Here is a 21969-nt window from a genome sequence, read left to right on the forward strand (position 1 = left end):
TTTCACGTCGGAGAGAAGGTGGTCACACAAGTTACAGCCCGCTACAGAACATGCAGGCGAATAAGCAGGAACAACGAGTAGTGATTCGATTTTTGGCGGCGGAGAGAGTTGGAGGCCGTGAAATTTATCGACGGATGAAAGCTGGATACGGTGAGTACAGTCTGAGTCCTTCAGGTGTTGCGGAATGGTGCAAACGATTCCTTCAGAGTCGCGAGTCACTGGAAGACGGTGCTCGTCCAGGACAGGATCATCGTGTCATCACACCATTTTGAATCGGAAAGCAAGCGCTAGAGCAAGCAGTGGAAACATGCGACTTCACCACCTCCAAAGAAATCAAAGGACGTGCACACCAGTTCTGGTGAGGTCATGATGTGCTTCTTTTTCGACCACAAGGGCCAACTGCTTGTCGGGTTCCTGGAACGGGGAACCACCATCAATGTCCAGTGTTATCAAACCACTTCACAGAACCTTAGACGATCCATAAAGTCGAAACGCCGGGGCACGTTGCCCAATGGTGTTATCCTCGTGCATGATAATGCCCGCCCACACACGGCCAATGCGGTGAAGACGACCTTGCAGCAGTTTCAGTGGAAACCGCTGGAACATCCATCGTATAGTCCTGATCTTTCACCGTGTGACTTTCATGTGTTTGGCCCTCTAAAACAAGCCATTCGCGGAAATCAATTCCCATCGGATGACTAAGTGTGTGACGGGACCCAGGCCTGGATTCGACAGCAGCCTACCAGCTTCTTCAAGGGTGGAATCAATCGGATAGCTTCGCAATGCGATAAATGTGCCAACAGCTTTGGCGACTATTGTTGAATATGTGTACAGTGTATAACTACATTTTTGAGATAATAAAATCATTATCGTTACTTTACACTAGTGACCGAGTTTCATTTGAAGGCCCTTTATATATCAATAACTCATTAAGTAACAATTTGTGAGTTAGCTCCCTTTTGCATTCTAGTACGCATATAGACCTTTGTACCATACCACCCCTTTTTACTTACTCTTCAATATTGCATCTACTTCTCATTCATATGCCTCACTGCTTTGTAAGAAGCTCCTCAGAGCTATAATGTGAAATATTGTTTATTTCGATTAATCGTGCACCATGATCAAATAGTCCATTCGCTACTAGGTACATAATAATTGTTTCAACCTGGGTATTGTCTATAAATATTTTTATTTTTTATTTATTTACACGTCAAGATCCGTAGGACCAAATTGAGGATCAAATTTTCGAGGTTATGGAAAGTGTCAGTACATGAAATTACAACATTAAAGTAATAACAGATAAAAGTAAATGTTTATGAACCAGAAAAAAGTCACTCCATAAGTTTAAGCAAACGCAATCAACAATACAGTAAGAATCAGCTTAATTTTTCAAGGAACTCTTGGACAGAATAAAAGGAGTGACCCATGAGGTAACTCTTCAGTTTCGATTTGAAAGCGCGTGGATTACTGCTGAGATTTTTGAATTCGAGTGGTACCTTCTGGAAAATGGATGCAGCAGTATACTGCACACCTTTTTGCACAATGGTTAAGGAAGTCCGATGCAAATGCAGGTTTGATTTCTGCAAAGTATTAACCGAGGGAAAGCTGCTTATTCTTGGGAATAAGCTAATATTGTTAACAAGAAATGTCAGCGGAGGACTGGTACTCAAGCGTCAACTTTAGGTTACAATATCTCTGGACATAATTAACATTTTACAGTGCAACAAACGGCACTGATTACATATTTGTTTATATGTTCAGATGTGCTAACAAAACTAACGTGGTTCCATTTTAAAAAAACGTAGGTTTGTGTTAAAAACATACTTCCGTGCATTTTTGTATGGTTTGTATTAAACAATTACAATAACCCCTCTCCTCACGTTCGGTCTGTGGAATCGGTTCGTCACTATTTGATGCGTTTTACGAAATATATCCAGCGGTAACGTTAGGTGACCCACCCTGTATATATATATATATATATATATATATATATATATATATATATATATATAAGGAGTTACAAAAAGGTACGGCCAAACTTTCCGGAAACATTCCTCACACACAAAGAAAGAAAATATGTTATGTGGACATGTTAGAGCTCATTTTATTACTTCTCTTCAAATCACATTAATCATGGAATGGAAACACACAGCAACAGAACGTACCAGCGTGACTTCAAACACTTTGTTACAGGAAATGTTCAAAATGTCCTCCGTTAGCGAGTATACATGCATCCACCCTCCGTCGCATGGAATCCCTGATGCGCTGATGCAACCCTGGAGAATGGCGTATTGTATCACAGCCGTCCACAATACGAGCTCGAAGAGTCTCTATCTTTGGTACCGGGGTTGCGTAGACAAGAGCTTTCAAATGCCCCCATAAATGAAAGTCAAGAGGGTTGAGGTCAGGAGAGCGTGGTGGTGGTGGCCATGGAATTGGTCCGCCTCTACCAATCCATCGGTCACCGAATCTGTTGTTGAGAAGCGTACGAACACTTCGACTGAAATGTGCACGAGCTCCATCGTGCATGAACCACATGTTGTGTCGTACTTGTAAAGGCACATGTTCTAGCAGCACAGGTAGAGTATCCCGTATGAAATCACGATAACGTGCTCCATTGAGCTTAGGTGGAAGAACATGGGGCCCAATCAAGACATCGCCAAAAATGCCTGCCCAAATGTTCACAGAAAATCTGTGTTGATGACGTGATTGCACAATTGCGTGCGGATTCTCGTCAGCTCACACATGTTGATTGTGAAAATTTACAATTTGATCACGTTGGAGTGAAGCCTCATCCGTAAAGAGGACATTTGCACTGAAATGAGGATTGACACATTGTTGGATGAACCATTCGCAGAAGTCTACCGTGGAGGCCAATCAGCTGCTGATAGTGCCTGCACACGCTGTACATGGTACGGAAACAATTGGTTCTCCCGTAGCACTCTCCATACGGTGACGTGGTCAACGTTACCTTGTACAGCAGCAACTTCTCTGACGCTGACATTAGGGTTATCGTCAACTGCACGAAGAATTGCCTCGTCCATTGCAGGTGTCCTCGTCGTTCTAGGTCTTCCCCAGTCGCGAGTCATAGGCTGAAATGTTCCGTGCTCCGTAAGACGCCGATCAATTGCTTCGAACGTCTTCCTGCCGGGACACCTTCGTTCTGGAAATCTGTCTCGATACAAACGTACCGCGCCACGGCTATTGCCCCGTGCTAATCCATACATCAAATGGGCATCTGCCAACTCCGCATTTGTAAACATTGCACTGACTGCAAAACCACGTTCGTGATGAACACTAACCTGTTGATGCTACGTACTGATGTGCTTGATGCTAGTACTGAAGAGCAGTGAGTCGCATGTCAACACAAGCACCGAAGTCAACATTACCTTCCTTCAATTGGGCCAACTGGCGGTGAATCGAGGAAGTACGAAACTAAAATGAGCTCTAACATGGAAATTAAGCGTTTCCGGACACATGTCCAAATAACATCTTTTCTTTATTTGTTTGTGAGGAATGTTTCCTGAAAGTTTGGCCGTACCTTTTTGTAACACCCTGTATAAATGAGAGGCCAATGTCAGAATACTCAGACACGTCAACAGGGGTCGACAAGAGGTTCGTGAACTTACACCACTTATTACCCGAATCGTCTGTTTCTGAGCCAAAAATATCCTTTTAGAATGGGAAGAGTTACCCCAAAATGTAATACCAAACGACATAAGCGAATGAAAATAAGCAAAGTAGATTAATTTTCGCGTCGAACGATCACTCACTTCTGATACCATTCAAATAGTAGAAATGGCAGTATTAAATGTTTGAACAAGATCCTGAACGTGGGATTTCCACGACAGCTTACTATCTATCTGAACACCTAGAAGTTTGAACTAAATAGTTTCACTAATCATATGCCTGTTCTGTGAAATTAAAACGTCAGTTTTTGTTGGATTCTGCGTTAGAAACTGTAAAAACAGAGTCTTACTGTGATTTACCGTTAGTTTACTTTCTACAAGCCATGAACTTAGGTCATATATTGCACTATTTGAAACCGAGCCAATGTTGCACACAACATCCTTTACTACCAAGCTAGTGTCATCAGCAAACAGAAATATTTTACAGTTATCTGTAGTACTAGTGAGCATAACATTTATATAAATAAGAAACAGGAGTGTCCCCAACACTGATCCCTGGGTCACCCTCCACTTGACAGTACCCCACTCAGACCCCCACATCATGACCTTTTGCTGCCTGTTTCTAAAGTAAGAGGTGAACCAATTGTGAGCTACTGCCCGTATTCCATTATGGTCCAACTTCTGGAACAATATTTTGTGATCAACACAATCAAATGCCTCAGTTAAATAAAAAAATATGCCAAGCGTTTGAAACCTTTTGTTTAGCCCATCCAGTAACTCACAAAGAAAAGAGAATATAGCATATTCAGTTGTTAAACGACTACTAAAGCCGAACTGTATCTTTGATAGCAAATCGTGTGATATAAAATGATCAATTATGCTTACATACACAGCCTTTTGCAAACACTGGTGGCATAGAAATAGGACTAAAATTATCTACATTATCACTTTCTCCCTTGTTATAAAGCGGCTTTACTACTGAGTACTTTAATTGCTCGGGAAACTGACCATTCCGTAAGGAAAAATTACGAACATGGCTAAATACGGGCTAACATGTGGAACACAGTACTTTAATATTCTGCTAGACACTCCATCATAACCACGAGAGTCCTTGGTCTTCAGTGCTTTAATTATTGACTCAGTCTCCCTCTTGTCTGTATCACAGAAGAGTATTTCAGACATCAATCTCGGAAAGGCATTTGCCAAAAAAGTTATACCATTTCCTGTAGAAACTGAATTTTTACTTAATTCACAAGCAATGCCTAGAAAATGATTGTTAAATACTGTACATATATCTGATTTATCAGTAACAGAAATATTTTTACTGCGAACTGACTTTATATCGTCGACCTCGTGCTGCTGACCAGACACTTACTTTGCGGTTGACCATATAGTTTTAATTTTATCCTGTGAATTAGCTATTCTATTTGCATACCACATACTTTTCCCTTCATAATAACATTTTTAAGCACCTTAAAATACTATTTATAATGAGCTACTGTAGCTTGATTGTGAATACTTCTAAAATTTTTCCCGCTTTGTTCTACAAGATATCCTTATCCCACTAGTCAGCCACCTGGGCTGCGTATTACTGCTAGTACTCCGTTTAGAAGTTCTAATGGGAAGTAACTCTCCAAGAGCATGAGAAATGTGTTAAGGCAAGCATTTTATTAATCATCTATGTTATCGGCACTATAAACATCCTACCACTCTTGTTCCTTGACAAGGTTTAAAAGCCTCTCTGTTGCTGTTGGATTAACTTTCCTGCATAGTTTGTAGTAATTAAATATGACATTGGTTTGAGTACAAAAGCCTTTCAGTGTTAAAACTTGTGCATCATGGTCTGAAAGGCCATTCACGCTTTTACTAACAGTATGCCCACCTAGTAATGAAGAATGAATAAAAATATTGTCTGTGGCTGTGCTACCGTTCCTCTGCACCCTAGTTGGAAAAAACCGAGTCTACATCAGATCATATGAATTTAGGAGATCTACTAACATCCTTTTTGTTACACCATTATATACAAAATTAGTATTGAAGTCACCACATATAACTAATTTCTGGCACTGCCTACAAAGTGAATCAAGAACCCTCTCTAGCTTGCGCAGAAATGCTCTGAAGTTGGAGTTAGGGGACCTACAAAAAACAACAATTATAAGTTTAGTTTCACTAAATTCAACTGCCCCTGCACAACATTCAAATATCTGTTCAGTGCAGTGTTGTGATACGGCTATGGACTCAAATGGAATACTGTTTTTTAGGTACATCGGCCTCTCCCACCTCGCAAGGAACTCCTTGAGAAACAACCAGCTAATCCGTAGCCTGGTAAAGGAAACCTCTGAATCGTCAAATTATTTAAGTGGTGCTCTGATATACCAATAATTTCAGAGTCAACATCTATAAGCAGTTCACTAACTTTAATACCTCTTACATTTTGATGAAATATGCTAATTCCTTCTCTACTTGGAAACATTACATCCTTGGAAGGTGAGCCCTCAGTTAGAGTGACTTCCTTTAAGCAGGTATACCAAACAGCTGACTTCAATCTAAAAAAGGAGCAGCTCTAACACCAACTAATACAGGAATTTTTCTATCAGTGACACCACCACCACCACCACCACCCACTACACTATACCTATAAGCTTAGCCAGCCTCCCCTTCCCATACCTATTGAGGTGCAGGCCATGCCTAGTGAAACCTGATCTACTGATAGACCCAGCTGGCACCACCGAGATGTGACCCATGCCATCTGCAATCGGCGCCCTCCCCAGTCCCATGTTAACATGCCTAACAGTTGCATTAAGTGAGGCTGTACATTACACTGAAACAGTTGCACGAAATGCACAATAGTGCACCAGTTTGAGTTGTTATCTATACCAAGTCACCATTTACTTCATGTTCCCCTTCCCTATCAAGACTGTTCCCTGCTCCACCCACTATCACTACCTGATCCTCCTTCATAAAATTCCTACATAACTCCCCTATGCTGTCAGTCACTTGAGCGAATCATGCACTAGATTTCACAATGCTGGTGACCTGGTACTTACTTCCTGCAACTGCCGCCCCACACCTCTACCGTGAGAACTACCTGGCAGCAGAACCTTCTTCTTTCTGTTAGACATTGCAACCAACCTAGGCCTCCTAATTGCTGCATGTTCACCACATCTACAGCTACTCGAGGCTCCTCTCCACTCAACTCTGACAGTTGGTCAAATCTATTGCATATACGCAAAGTAAAACTGTCTGAATACCTCATCTTCCTAGTTGCCTTCTTGCCAACTGTCAGTTCCCATTCCCCACCACCCTTCATCCTCCTCAACCTATCTAGTTCCTCCTTTGCGCGTTGTAACTGCACCTGAAGGGCACAGATCTTACGCTCCTGCTCCGCTATCAACTTATTTCTACTACAGATTCTGCATTCCCAGGAGAGGAACTCACTCAAATGACCACTGGCGTCCGCAATTCATTCCCCCAATGAAAATACTTTGAACAAATCCCACACCGTAACCCACTACTCACAAACCTACGACAGAGCCCACACTTCTCATTAATTGTAAAATTTTACAGTTACTGAAAAAACTATACGTCTGCGTTACGTTACGTCTATGTTATTAGTCAGGGTCCCACTAGTTTAAAACTAACTACTTCGTGTATGTCGACACATTAATGAGGTAGACTGGGCCAGACTAAGAAATCTGTCAGTAAAACTGGTATTTTCGATTTTACATCTACATAGATACTACGCAAACCATCATTCAGTGCGTGGTGGAGGTTATCATGCACTACTCCTAGTCATTCCCTTTGCTGGAGCGGAGGGAAAACGACTATATATACTAGCGAAACTGGCAATGTTTCGTAAGTGCTAAAAATGTATGGGAACTGTATATACGTCCCGGGCACTGTGTCAGGAGGCAAATCACGGCTCCTCTTTGCGACTTCGCCGACTTTGAAGGTATGGAACTCGAAAAAGTAATAAATCATAAAGAATATTAATGGAAAAAGTTCGTTTGTTTTCAGTTGTTATTGTTTCATAGGTTTTTCAAATTTTTATGCACAATGCAATAGCAAAACTTTAGAACATGCAACATTTTTCGTTTTTGAATAATGTATGCTAAGAGTATGTGTAACGAATTTTTAGATTTTGCTAAAGTCAGCGAAGCAAATTTTTATCGAATATAGAATTTACATTTGTAATTAATATCTCTTTGTAAATTTTGAGTCTTGGTTGGTTTTGTAAAGGGTGGAGTGCAATGCTTTGTTTTCTCCTCCCTTCTGCTCTGATCGTCGCAGGGAAGGGCCCTATACTATTTTTTTGTCGTAATCTTATACTGAAACAAAACTGAAATGTTCAAAATGTTTTATTTTTCATTTAATTTAGTAGAAAGATGATTACTAATGCAGTCCACTAACTAAAGCTTTTTGTATATGTTTTCAGCCTGTTAAATAAGTTGGAGAGGGACGGTTTTGTGACGCACCCATCGCGCTCCATCAGTGCGCTATCGTGTAAGTTTTTCTGTATTTACAACTCAAACCTGCAATTTAATGTTGTTAGCGAAGTCCAATTACTATCGCTGTCATTCATTTAATCACTCCATTGCACTGAAATGTCATATTAATACGGTTTTGTATCACCAAGCTTCTCCTCCCTTACCAATGACAATATCTGGCATTGACTACCCGTGCGCCTGGTAAGAAATATATCGCATACGAAAAATTCTGGTTTGCCCTACATGAAATACTTCACTTAATGATACATCATTTGGAATTATTTAGCCATATGAGCAATAATTATTGTCTTGCAGCCAACTGAGTAATGCTGACTACCCTGTTTAAAATCTTAAAACCATAGAATATTATCAAATTTAATTACCCCCAGTAAAGAAGCCAGCATTATAGTTTGAACTGGTTTTCTGAAATATCAGCGTCCTGAACATAAATAATTCCAACAAATCTGAATGTCTGACATTGTACCTTGTTTATTGTTATTGCGGATGAAACCTTAACTGGGAATATTTCATACATATTTGTAAATATACTTCGCGTATATCTCTGCCGAATTTCACACTGCAGCTTCTTTGTTTTTATGGAGCCCAGTGTTCAAGACGTCATACACTTCTTTCTCACCCCCCTCCCCCCCCGCCCCACCCCTTTGGTATTTGGTACGTAGCTGGTTCTTACACCCATAGCGACTCTTTCCAGACAGTATGTGGTACGTGTGCCAAATGATTATATGAGAAATGTCGTCTGCGGAAGACTGATACCAGAAGTAGTGACAGGCTGGTGTGACATCTGTTACGTCATGCTGGAGATGGAGTAGTAGACGGAGAAATTAGTAGGGAGAGACAAAGACTACGATGTGAGCCACCGGTGCTGTTTTCTCTGCATCAGGTTCGATAGTCGCTGTATCTGCTGCGATTCCTGTATTTCCATTCCTCTTTTTGTCGAACCCTTAGTCTTCCGACTGATTTGGCGTGGCTTTCTTTTTTGTTTTTAACGCATCAGTCATCGGACTGGTTTGATGCAGTCCATGACGAATTCCTCTCCAGTGTCAACCTTTTCATCTCAGAGTAGCATTTGCAGCCTACGTCCTTTCCTTACCTAAACCCAAATTGATCTTCATCTGACAGTTTCCTTTTCCATTCTTCTGTACGTATATTTTTCTTCTCAGCTACGTGGATGCGTGAGCTGTTAAGCTGATTTTGTGCTAATTCTCGCACTTTACGGCTCTTGTCATCTCCAGAAAAGTGTGGATGAGTTTTTTTCAAAGGTCTCATGGCATGTCCCCGGTCTCATACATTCTGCGTACCTACTTGCGTAGTCGTATTGTCGCCACTTCCCCCAGTGATTTTAGAAATTCCGATTGGATATTACGTATCCCTTCCGCCTTATTTGATCTTAAGTCATCTAAAGGTCTTTTAAATTTTGATTCGAATACTGGATAACCTATCTCTTCCCCTTCGACTCCTGTTTCGTTTTCCATAACGCTATCTGGTATCTCTTTTCACCTGACTGCATTTAACAATGAAATTCTCATTGCACTCTTCTTACTGCGCTTGCTTTTAATTATGTCAAGGGTTCTTTTGACTGTTCTGTATGCTGAGTCAGTCCTTCCGACAGTCATTTATTTTTCGCTTTCTTCACATTTTTCATACAGCCATTTCTTCTTAGGTGCCCTGCACATACTACTCATTTCACACCTAAGTGACTTGTATTTCTATGTTTCGTATTTCTATGTTTCTGAATCTCCATAATAAATATTTATACGTGCTTCTTTCGTCGATCAACTGAAATATTTCCTCTCTTCCTTGTAAGTACATTTTTGTTTCCAACTTCTGTGATTGCTCTTTTTAGAAATGACCAGTTCCCTCCAACGGAGACGCTTACTGAGTTATTTATTATCATATATATAGCCTCAGAGATTTTCTCTCATATCTCTTCATTCCTTAGTACTTCCGTAATTTTTCTTTGCATATTCATTCTTCATGGTTTCAGCCTACTCTTTGTCGTTAGTAACTTGTGCTCGGAGTCTGTATCTAGTCCTGGATTCGTCTTCTAATGCGACATCTGATTTCGGAATCTCTGTCTGACTATGAAGTAATATAAGTAGAACCTTCCCACATATCTTCCAAGTATACCTCTTCCCCTTGTGTTGCTTGAATAGAGTGTTCGCTGTCAGTAGGTGAAATTTATTGCAGAACTCAATTAGTCTTTCTCCTCTCTCATTCTTACTACGAAGCCTATATTCGTCCCTTTCTTCTGCTCCTTCCCGTACACCCGCATTCCAAACCCCCATAACCATTAGATCTTCATCTCCCTTTACATATTGAATTACCCTTTCAATATGCTCTCATTCTTTCTCTACCTTTTCGTGTTTGCTATGTACGTTAATAAAAAGATGATTTTGTATTTCCCTCATTTTCCTCCGTCGAGAAGGCGAATGTAGTTCACACTGATCGGCTAAGCACAATTAAAAGTTGATTGTTGATGTAAACTGCGGAATTGACTTATCAAAACTTGTCTTAATTCGAGATACAAAGAATGAATCAGTGTCGGTCTTTAAATCAGTCAAGGCTTTCGGTCCGAGAGGCGATGGTCGATCTGTAAAACTATTCACGGACGTTCCGTCCCCATCTACGAAAACAATTTAATACATAAATCGACAACAGCATCGATGCCTTGTAAACTATGGTGTATTAACGGCTGGAAATACATTATACGCGCTAGGTAGGTGCGTACAAATTACCTGGAGGCAAGGGAGAACCCCTAACGCCGAGTTCTTTAAAAGATTTCCGCAGCCATCCCCTCCTCTCTCCATCCTCATACGTTAGCGCTGAAATTTTCTTTTCATTTTGTGATACCTTTAGCGATGTCGAAAAGTTACATGTTAAACTAAAGGAGAAGATTACGAGACACATGCACGAGCGTGCGGAAATCACGCTCTCTCACTACTGCGTCCGCCACTCACCGTCGGCGTCCCATCCGCCCTCGATCTGGTAGGAGGCCGTGGCTGCTCCCAGCATGAAGCCGTCAGGGAACTGGTTGACGGCCCCCGCACGTGGGAGGCGGAGGTGGGGGCGGTGGGTTCCAGCTGTCGCTGCCCCCAGCGCGCTTTCTGCCACCAAGGCCAGGCATGCAGTTAGCAGCAACACTACCCGTTTGGATAACATGATGTCTGCCTTGCAACTGAACGCTACAGTTTCTTTTAGAATTCGCCCTCTGCAAAGGTAATTGTCAGCCGTTTATCTCGGCATATATCGCTTCGCCACTAATTAGTGGAAAGCGATAAAGTCAAGTGTTTGAAAGATTAGGGTTTTTCGATACGATACGAAGGACAACGTGAAATAAATATAAGCAACGAGATAGAGGGAAGCCAAAAAATTAACACCATCACCGAGGAAACAAAAAGAGCGAGTGGGTTTTGGATGTCGAGAAAGCTGTATCAGAAATCCGAATGGAAAGCTCCTGGAGTAAGTGACTTCGCAGTGGGAATGATCAAAGACGCTGGACCGCCAGAATTCAGTGGTTGTGTAGAATAATGATGATATTATGGACACATGGAAAGATTCCTGATGATTGAACAGGGCACTGTGTGAGAACTACAGAGGAGTAGCACTACCGCGCCGGTGAATGAAGATTTATAAAAAGATAATTTAACAGAAAATCAGGAACAAAATAGAACCACAATTAAGAGAACAACAACAAGGATTTAGACTTGGTTCAAAAATGGTCTAAATGGCTCTAAGCACTATGGGATTAACTTCTGAGGTCATCAGTCCCCTAGAACTTAGAACTACTTAAACCTAACTAACCTAAGGACATCACACACACCCATGCCCGAGATAGGATTCGAACCTGCGACCGTAGCGGTCGCACGGCTCCAGACTGAAGCGCCTAGAACCGCTCGGCCACTCCGGCCGGCATTTAGACTTTGAAGATGAACTGTGTATATCACATGTAGTCAGACTCGTTCTAGAAATGAGACAGGAATTTGGGAAAGACATCACAGTTGCATTCATAGACACAAAAAGAGTCTTATAAACCCGTTAGAAGGGAAGAGATAGCACAAGGTCTGAACAGATTGGGATTGTGAAAAGGAATGCAACTCAGAATCAGAAACGTGTACAATATATGCCTAAATTCTGTTATAACAGATGTAATAAAAAGTTAGAATTGTTTAGAAATGACCGAAAGGTTCGACAAGGAAGTGTGGTCTCACCAGTGCTCTTTAATAGTCATGGAAAATACGATAAGGAATGCCCACTAAGGATCAACAACAGATGATATGAAAATCACAGCGCTGGCAGCTAACTGAACAGCGTGAACTGACGTTAGTGGGAGGGCTACGGGATCTGAAACAACTGCAGCTCGACATGCGCAGGAACTACTGCTGATACTAGTAACCTCCGTTTGTGTAGAAGTGTAGGCTGTCTAAATAGGCTTTTAAGAACTGAAGCAAGAGATGTAGTGAATATGGGGGCTGCAGGATGTTGTACATCTTCTTGGTCTCTCCATATGGGATTAGTTTTTATGTCGTAATCTCCTGTACCTTCCATTCTTCAAGAAAGACACTGCAATCCCGACTCTAGACAGGATGATACCCAGAGTAATTTACACACTTTGGAGGGAAGGAGCAGCCAACGCCACATTTGCTACATGTGTCTTCACCCTTAGCTCCTAAGGTGGTGTGCCCAAAGCGCTGGCCTTTAAAACAGCGCATTGAGTTAGGGCCATATGGCCGGATGCTTAGGCGAAGGAAACCTGCCTAGATATGCTGTGGAAGTCTCGTGCTAATGACGCTAAGGATGAAGGAATCGGGTTTTATGAGATCCCCATCCACATTTTTTAGTATATTCTGCACGTCAACTATCTCTTCCTAAGCCAGTTCATCCTTCAGTTCCTCCTTGGGAATGTTGACGAGTTCTCTACAGGTCACGACACCTTTACTATAGTTCAAGGCATTTTGGAGGTCCATTTCTATAGCATATTCCTCAAGGCACTTGGCGTTCTGAAGATTGATGACTTGCTGGGAATTAGCTGTTTTAACCAGCAGCATTCTGTTATCAAATTTCATGACGAATTTCAGAGCACCTGCGATGCCCTCTAAACCTTTCTGAACATACTCATAAATAGGTGAACCTTCTGGAGGGTACCCCCTTTTCACTTCACAGCCAGAAACACATTCAGACCAACAGCATGCATCCTGTTACAATATACTGAAGGACCTGCTCAATCTCAACTGCCAAGCATCTCTACAGACCGCAGCACACTTTGAAAATGAGGAGTGTTTTATAAAGGTTTATTCCATCCTCGCGATCCGCCGGTCAAGCCAAGATCCCTGTCCTGTCTACTTCAATATTTAAATAGTAAGCAGAAGAATTAGAATATGTCATGGATTTCTGTATCTATCTAATGCTACAATTAGCTGAGTCGTTTAATACTCACTTCCTTTTGGCATATTCTCGAATCTGCAACTTTGTGATTTATTTCAAAGATTATGGCTTGCAACTAAACTCAGCAGACTATAAAATCAAACATTAGATCTTTTCTTTATTTCCTAATACGTTGCACATTGTAACTGGCGACTTTAATAGGGCTAGTTGCTAGTCACTGAAAATTTGTTCAATTTATTGGTTTCATGGTAAAATAGTATTCTGAGTGGAGAAAGTCTACCAAAGAGAGAATGGAAGTTTGGCACATTGAGAGAAGAACAACCTTCGTCTGTGGAAGTCGACAGCATTTTTGGAAATTTTATTAATTCCTGTGCCGTATTTTTGGTACCAACTTGTTCTCTTGGAATAGTACGAAATTCAGCCTGGAAGTAGTAAGCAATATTTATTGTAGATAAGTGATTTATTTTGTAATTGTTGTGCCTCTCGACAGAGAAAGCTGTACATCATGAAAACAATAAAGGCAGATGATGGTAGACGGTTTTTGACAAAGTTAGTTATCACGTATTGTTGGTGGTCGTTGAATGTGGTAATACGTGCTGTTATTTATTATTCTAGTAGTGAGGAATGGACGTTTTTAGATTTTTATTTAGGCTCATATAATCATAACAGTATTAGTCTATGGAAATACAGAAATGACTCTGGAAGGAGCTTTTAAGCTAGAACCATTTCGAGGTCATCAGGGTGCCAAGCGGAAATATTCGAAAAATGTATCAACATAACAAGATACTAAGATGACCCCGGGTCTAAGTGTAATGTATTAGGACTAACAAAGGCAAAATTGCCAAAACATGTAAATAATTAATCAATGTACTCTAAGAAAATCTTAAGGAATTCATCTCTCTACTTGCTTCCATTGCTCCGATTCATGAATATGCGCAAGCAGGGACAAATAATCTGAATATCAATAATAACAATAGTAATCAGACTTCAGATGAGATTCATCATGCAAATCATACCATGAAACATAATGTACCAGGAGAGAGTTCAATAATTATGTCAACAGATCTCAAAACAGATCCCAAGATAATAGGTACAGCCCTGTTTATGCAATTAATAGTTGTCTTAGTCAGTGCCAGAACCGACAACAAGATCATCAAACTGACCAAAACTGGCATAAATCTCCTGACAGAAATGTGAAGGACAAAGGCAATTGGCCGGCCGCGGTGGTCTAGCGGTTCTGGCGCTGGAGTCCGGAACCGCGGGACTGCTACGGTCGCAGGTTCGAATCCTGCCTCGGGCGTGGGTGTGTGTGATGTCCTTAGGTTAGTTAGGTTTAAGTAGTTCTAAGTTCTAGGGGACTTATGACCTAAGATGTTGAGTCTCATAGTGCTCAGAGCCATTTTGACAAAGGCAATTCACTGTCTACACTTAAACATGAAAACTAGTTATAACCTCACTATGCCCCAAAAATGGTCATAGAGTGTAGCATGGGTCATGGCAAATCAATTAACTTGATATGTAATGACAATGGGAATGACATACAGAAGGTATTTGTTCTGATGTAATTCACTGTAATGATTGGCGATGCAGAGTCACAATCAGCAGTTACTGCATATGAGGCAACAATGTGACTATTTATTTATCGTTTGGCTTACAGATCCATGTTTTAAAAGAACATACAATTAACTTGACATAAGATAAAATAAAATGATATGAATCAGAATTTTCTTTCTGGGCAATAGTGCAAAATGTGCTCCAGATTTTAATCCGATGTTACACAGTAGCATTGGTCATCGCTGGTAATATATCAATTGTGCAGCGTTGCTTTGATCACGGTGTGGCCAGTTCTGATAGATTTACATTAATAACATTAGATACTGTCTCGGTTGTTATGTAGTCTCCACTGATTTGTTTAAGAGTGTAGGAGAGGGTGTACTGGTACCAGCCTTGCCATCATCAGCTACGAGGTTCTAGGAGCTGTGGGCACCAGATCTTATATTGTAAAATTCCAAGCTCATCTACCTGCTGCACTTAGAAACACAGAGACGCAAAGCACATTCATAGTTGTTGATTTTTTTATGGTTGACTACATATTGGACATGCAGTTTCTTGAGGAAAGGATTGCAAGAATCAAATGGTCTTCAGGGAAATGATGCTTCTGACTTGATGGTTTAGAGGTGACTGTGAAGGTACTGGATACTGATGTTGGCTATCGTGATTATTGCTGAGGAATAAAAATAGTGATAATTCTTCGAGACACTAATTATACAAACAGGCAGCAGCCTGAACTAACTACATTTCCTATATTAAGGAACAAGTTTTTGAGAAAATAAATGAGTCTGCATATTTAAGCAGTAAACAGTGCCATGAGTTAACAAGTATTTTACTATAGTATTCAGATCTCTTAGATGACAGGCCTTGTAGAAACTTACGTTATAAATGCAGCCTTAATGTTATCCCACATGAAATCTCCCATTCTGTGGGCAAAAGATAAGTTGTCAACAAAGAGATTTGGAAGATTCTGAACTGGAATATAAACAGGCGCCAACTTAAGAAAAATAAGAAATGGAACTGTTGTATATAAGTCCATACAAAATTACGAGGATACCACATGCTGGAGCTTATTTACTTATCTGCCCTGCCCTGGAAGTCACACAATCGAGGAATTGTACCCTCACTAGGGTGTGAGAAGATTCTTCCTGTCTTGTTTTGTAGCTGTCTACCAGGATGTGAAAATATTCGTCTTTACTGTTTTGTTTCTGTGTGTATCGATAATTATGCATATATGTGCAGAAAGTTTCTACTTCACAGTGACTCTGCACATTTTATGAATCTGAACATTTTACTGCAGTGTGAGAAATGAGGAGAGTAGGCACTGGAAAAGAAATGCTTTACAGTAACATGTGTTCACTGTAAAAAATGTATATGTAGTCAGAAAGAAGTATACGTGTCAGTGGTAACTTCTGCTTTTTCCTAAGTGGAAGAACTGAAAATAATTTATAGCTTTTTGTGGTTGCAAAAGTTATATTTTTGATCTTTTTAGTGGACTATTTTCAATATGTATATTGATGAATTTTGGTAAACGACAACATTGTTCATCCTGGAAGGCAAACTGAACTCAGAACATAGTTCAGTGTAAATAGATACAATAATAATTTCATTCACTCTTTACAGGGAAACCATTTCTATGGAACAGTGACTAGATAGTTATCTTTTCATTTAATATATGATAGAATTTTAAGCAATACAAATGACAGATCTATTTTCTGTGCTGTCAGCAAACAAGTTGTCTATGTTACTTAAATGAGTAGAAAGTGAAATTGTTAATAAAGTTATTTACTGTTAAACTAATCGAGCATAACAGCCATGTAACACATGTTGCTCACCAACTGAAAAATTAAATATGCATTGATCAATTTGTTGGACTTCTTTCTGCAGGTTAATATAAATTCGATATATGTTTTCGTTCTGAATGTTAATTGCAAGCGTAATGGAGCCTTGGTAGAAGTTATCTTGTCATGTAATGGAATGAATAAAAGATACACTGCACTTTGTACTGTCTACTCTTGGTACACAAGGCCTAGTGGTGTGTGAACTTCCAAGCAAGGCTCTACATAAGATGGCTCAGGACCAGAGGTGCCACATTATTAATTCGGCTCTATAGGCTATCAGTGTATTAACAGTATTATGTTAAGTTTATTTAATCATATGTGTAGTCTCAGTCATGTGTGATTTGTGTAGCAATCTTAAAGGTTATAGTCTGAGAATGCAATATAAGTATTTTCGAGTTGTATCCATAGATTGTCAATAAAAACGTACAATGCTAGGTTGAGTGATTCACTTGTATGTAGACTGAAATTAGAATGCGAGCAGTGGACAACGAATTACACCATGCACGATAAAAACTATGAACATTGCTTACCTTTAAGCAGCGACCTGAATACTGAGAAGGGGAACTTCTGTTGTGTGTGATGAAAGCAGAACTATTTATGAGCAATGTAGTACCCGATCCACCTCAAACAGTGATTTGAATATGCTATATCTAGTGTAGGCCATAGAAAATAATTAATAGACCACAAGTAAAGACGCAGTTTCTACCGCTGACTGATTTAAGCTCTTTTAGATTATCATCCAATTTTTTCTCTCAGCATCACACAACAAGTTTGTGCTTGCTGTGCTAGAGTACTGATGGGGCTACATGGACAATGCGGTTTTATATATTAATTGGTCTTTTATTGTGTTATATTGTGAAGTTGGCAGTGAGTAGTAACTTCTGATAAAGATTAACATTTTCACTAAGGGAGAGCAATTTTTTAATCAAAAATGCAAAAGTAAATTTCAACATCTAAGTCTTTTCGTTATAGCAGTCACTATAAGTGCTGTACTTAACATTTTTGTGTCTCGAGTGCAACCTGCGTCATTCTGCGAAGTATTAGAGGTACCACAGTAGTGACTGCGGAATAAATCTTCTTTTGTTGTTGTAGGAAATATTTCTTGTATGTTTACAAATACTGTATTACTGTATTGTTTCATCAACAAATGCTTCATTGTTTATCTGTTTCATGCATAATGAGTGGTATGCTCATACAAAAACTGTGTTAGAGACGCGAAAGGTCAGAAGGAAACCGAAAGCCAAATACAAAATAAAACTTTTTACGAAGACTACGACTTCCAGGAAGGTACCTCAGCCAAAAAAGTCAATCCAACCTGCTTACGCAGTTCCAGCACTCGTTACAGTAAATAAAATAGAAATGCTTTTTCTGATCAGTATGTTGATGTCTGTGCCAATAATGATGGGAATTCTGATAGTGAAACTGAACAGCATGATACATTGGAGGAGCAACTGGTTATCCAGTTACTCAAAGAGATTTGTTGTTAACAAAATTCGTAGAATCTAACGCTCATTCTGATGGCAGTAAAAAGATATCATACCGAAACTAAGAATATGGCTCAAAAATGGCTCTGAGCACTATGGGACTTAACATTTGAGGTCATCAGTCCCCTAGAAATTAGAACTAATTAAACCAAACCAACCTAAGGACGTCACACACATCCATTCCCGAGGCAGGATTCCAACCTGCGACAATAGCAGTCGCGCGGTTCCGGACTGAAGCGCCTAGAACCGCTTGGCCATGACGTACGGCAAGAATATGGCCAAACAGATTAATGCCAATCTATTTGAAACAGAAACCTCTTTAGGCCGAATGTTGAATGCACAGGTAACATCCCATAAGGAACTGTCTGAAGGAATTAAACGTTTAGCACATGAACATTAACAGTTTATCACTCAACAAACAACAGCACACTACGCATTTACCGAAAATATACAGTGGACATCTGAAGAAAAAGAATACAGAATCGTCAAGGATATTCGCCTTTTACAGTGAGGATACCGAGAGGTGTACTGATGAAATGATGAACAACAATATCCAAGCTTTAAAGAAGGAAGATGATGACTTTACTGAGCTCGCAGAGCGTCCAGCTATCTGTAAAGAGGGAGATAACGACATGGCACGACTACATAGTACACGAAATTACTGGGCTTAAGCAAGGCAGACCGGAAAATTGCGCAGGTCGCACCAGTGTTTAAGAAGGGTAGTAGGAGTAATCCATCTAACTACAGACCTGTATCATTGACGTCGGTTTGCAGAAGGGTTTTGGAGCATTTACTGTATTCAAACATTATGAATCACCTCGAAGGGAACGATCTATTGATATGAAATCAGCATGGTTTCAGACAACATAGTTCTTGTGCAACGCAGCTAGCTCTTTTTTCGCACGAAGTAATGGCCGCTATCGACAGGGGATCTCAAGTTGATTCCGTATTTCTAGATTTCCGAAAAGCTTTTGACACCGTTCCTCACGAGCGACTTCAAATCAAGCTGCGGGCCTATGGGGTATCGTCTCAGTTGTGCGACTGGATTCGTGATTTTCTGTCAGGAAGGTCGCAGTTCCTAGTAAAAGACGGCAAATCATCGAGTAAAACTGAAGTGATATCAGGTGTTCCCCAGGGAAGCTTCCTGGGACCTCTGCTGTTCCTGATCTATATAAATGACCTGGGTGACAATCTAAGCAGTTCTCTTAGGTTGTTCGCAGATGATGCTGTAATTTACCGTCTAGTAAGGTCATCCGAAGACCAGTATCAGTTGCAAAGCGATTTAGAAAAGATTGCTGTATGGTGTGGCAGGTGGCAGTTGACGCTAAATAACGAAAAGTGTGAGGTGATCCACATGAGTTCCAAAAGAAATCCGTTGGAATTTGATTACTCAATAAATAGTACAGTTCTCAAGGCTGTCAATTCAACTAAGTACCTGGGTGTTAAAATTACGAACAACTTCAGTTGGAAAGAGCACATAGATAATATTGTGGGGAAGGCGAGCCAAAGGTTGCGTTTCATTGGCAGGACACTTAGAAGATGCAACAAGTCCACTAAAGAGACAGCTTACACTACACTCGTTCGTCCTCTGTTAGAATATTGCTGCGCGGTGTGGGATCGTTACCAGGTGGGATTGACGGAGGACATCGAAAGGGTGCAAAAAAGGGCAGCTCGTTTTGTATTATCACGTAGTAGGGGAGAGAGTGTGGCAGATATGATACGCGAATTGGGATGTAAGTCATTACAGCAAAGACGTTTTTCGTCGCGGCGAGATCTATTTACGAAATTTCAGTCACCAACTTTCTCTTCCGAATGCGAAAATATTTTGTTCAGCCCAACCTACATGGGTAGGAATGATCATCTAAATAAAATAAGAGAAATCAGAGCTCGAACAGAAAGGTTTAGGTGTTCGTTTTTCCCGCGCGCTGTTCGGGAGTGGAATGGTAGAGAGATAGTATGATTGTGGTTCAATGATCACTCTGCCAAGCACTTAAATGTGAATTGCAGAGTAGTCATGTGGATGTAGATGTAGATGTAGATGAAGGCATGCCTAAAATGAGTAATGGTTTACAATGACATTTTTCATTGATTCAAGAGTGCACCGTTAACAACTGCTCGAGCTGGGCAACAACACAGCAAGCTAGACAGAGCAGACCGACAGATACAATGTCTGCCCACACCTAGAATGTGGTGCACCGACTCGATACACAGCCGGTACCGGTAAATTCGTTACCACACGAGAGCATTTTGCGGAGTTGGCTATTTAACAAATCCTAACCGGCAAAACATCAGTTATTCCTATTACTTTCAAAACGGGACTTTCGTAGCGTACTGCCAGCTTCATGGAATGAACAATAACCCATCCGTTCTGTCAGTGGACATATCAGGGAGACACAGCGTCATGGGCCACAGAAGCTGTGGAACAATGCTGCTATGCTTCAAAATTAGTAAGGAAACATGAGAGTAATTTTTTAAAAAAAGTTCGAGCAATCCAAGTTACTCAGTCAAGTGGGAGTGTCGCAGGTTGGTAAGCAGCCACTCTGACATTCCTAAGATAGACTGCGAGCATCTCAGCAGAAAATAGAACAGTGCGCACTGAACTGCCTTTGTTACTCCCGTAATATCACATAAGGATGCACAACATCTAGAAAGAATTTGAATAAGCAGGAAAGACCCTGTAAGAAATTGATTAAGAAAATGTGATGGAATTGAAGACCGCTGACGACTCGGAAAGAGCGGAATCAATTCGATCATTACGAAAGACGTTATAGCCTCTCCTCAGCGACAGAAATTATCCACCCCTCAACCAGTAGCATCAATGGCGTTCATGTCATTCACATTCGATTCCTTGGTTATGGTATAGTATCATCTTGCGTATGACATTTTTCTAGGAGTGGTTTGTACTTGCTGCTCTTTGAGACGATCAGCGATCCGGAGCCAAGGCTGATGGTGTCGAGTATCCAGTACTGACATCAGCATAGCAACCAGTGCTGACGGGTAGTCCGAGAGTCGACCAACACAACTCCAGACCAGAGCAGAAGCTGACCTAAACTCCAGCGTCTCCAGGGCCTGATAGCCTACCATACCAGTGGACCAGGTTCAGCATTCAACACGACTACACGGCATCAGACATTACGGTCCACCTGAGTGGACAACGTGGGCAGAGACCTGCGAGAAATTGAGTACCCCAAGAAATGGCGTCTGAATGAAAACACGGACGTAGTGGTCACAGCCAACTCCAAGCAGAGCTACTGACAGAGCGTGCCTGTCTCGCCAGCGGGTGCTGAGGCCGCCGCATCGCGGTGTCATCGACTTCTAGTCCAGGCTGATGCAGTGTCCTTGGCAGCAGTGAGTCCGCTTTTGGATTCAGCGAATACTTCTCTGAATTATGTTGCCACATCTCGACACAAAATAATTAACAATTACATGTATTTTCGGTGATAAATGGAATAATTTTGAATATTGTGTTATTGCATCTAACCAGACTGCACAGGTCCTTGCTCTCCATTAGTAAGAGTTTCCAGGCTGGTAAAGGTCGGCCTCTGCAATACCCTACTTCTGGCAAAGTGCTGTT

At 40.8% G+C, this 21969-nt stretch overlaps 1 protein-coding gene across 1 annotated transcript in view; it reads right to left on the bottom strand.

Annotated features, from left to right (window-relative positions):
• LOC126094804 (myrosinase 1-like) overlaps positions 1 to 11314 on the bottom strand; it is a 133753-nt gene extending 122439 nt beyond the window's left edge. The window contains exon 1 of the mRNA XM_049909373.1: positions 11095 to 11314. Within this exon, the coding sequence (XP_049765330.1) occupies positions 11095 to 11296 (202 nt within the window). The 5' untranslated portion in view covers positions 11297 to 11314. The remainder of the gene's footprint in view (positions 1 to 11094) is intronic.
• Positions 11315 to 21969: the final 10655 nt, after the last annotated feature.

The sequence above is a fragment of the Schistocerca cancellata genome, chromosome 8 (assembly GCF_023864275.1).
Source record: "Schistocerca cancellata isolate TAMUIC-IGC-003103 chromosome 8, iqSchCanc2.1, whole genome shotgun sequence".
In the NCBI taxonomy this organism is placed as follows: domain Eukaryota; kingdom Metazoa; phylum Arthropoda; class Insecta; order Orthoptera; family Acrididae; genus Schistocerca; species Schistocerca cancellata.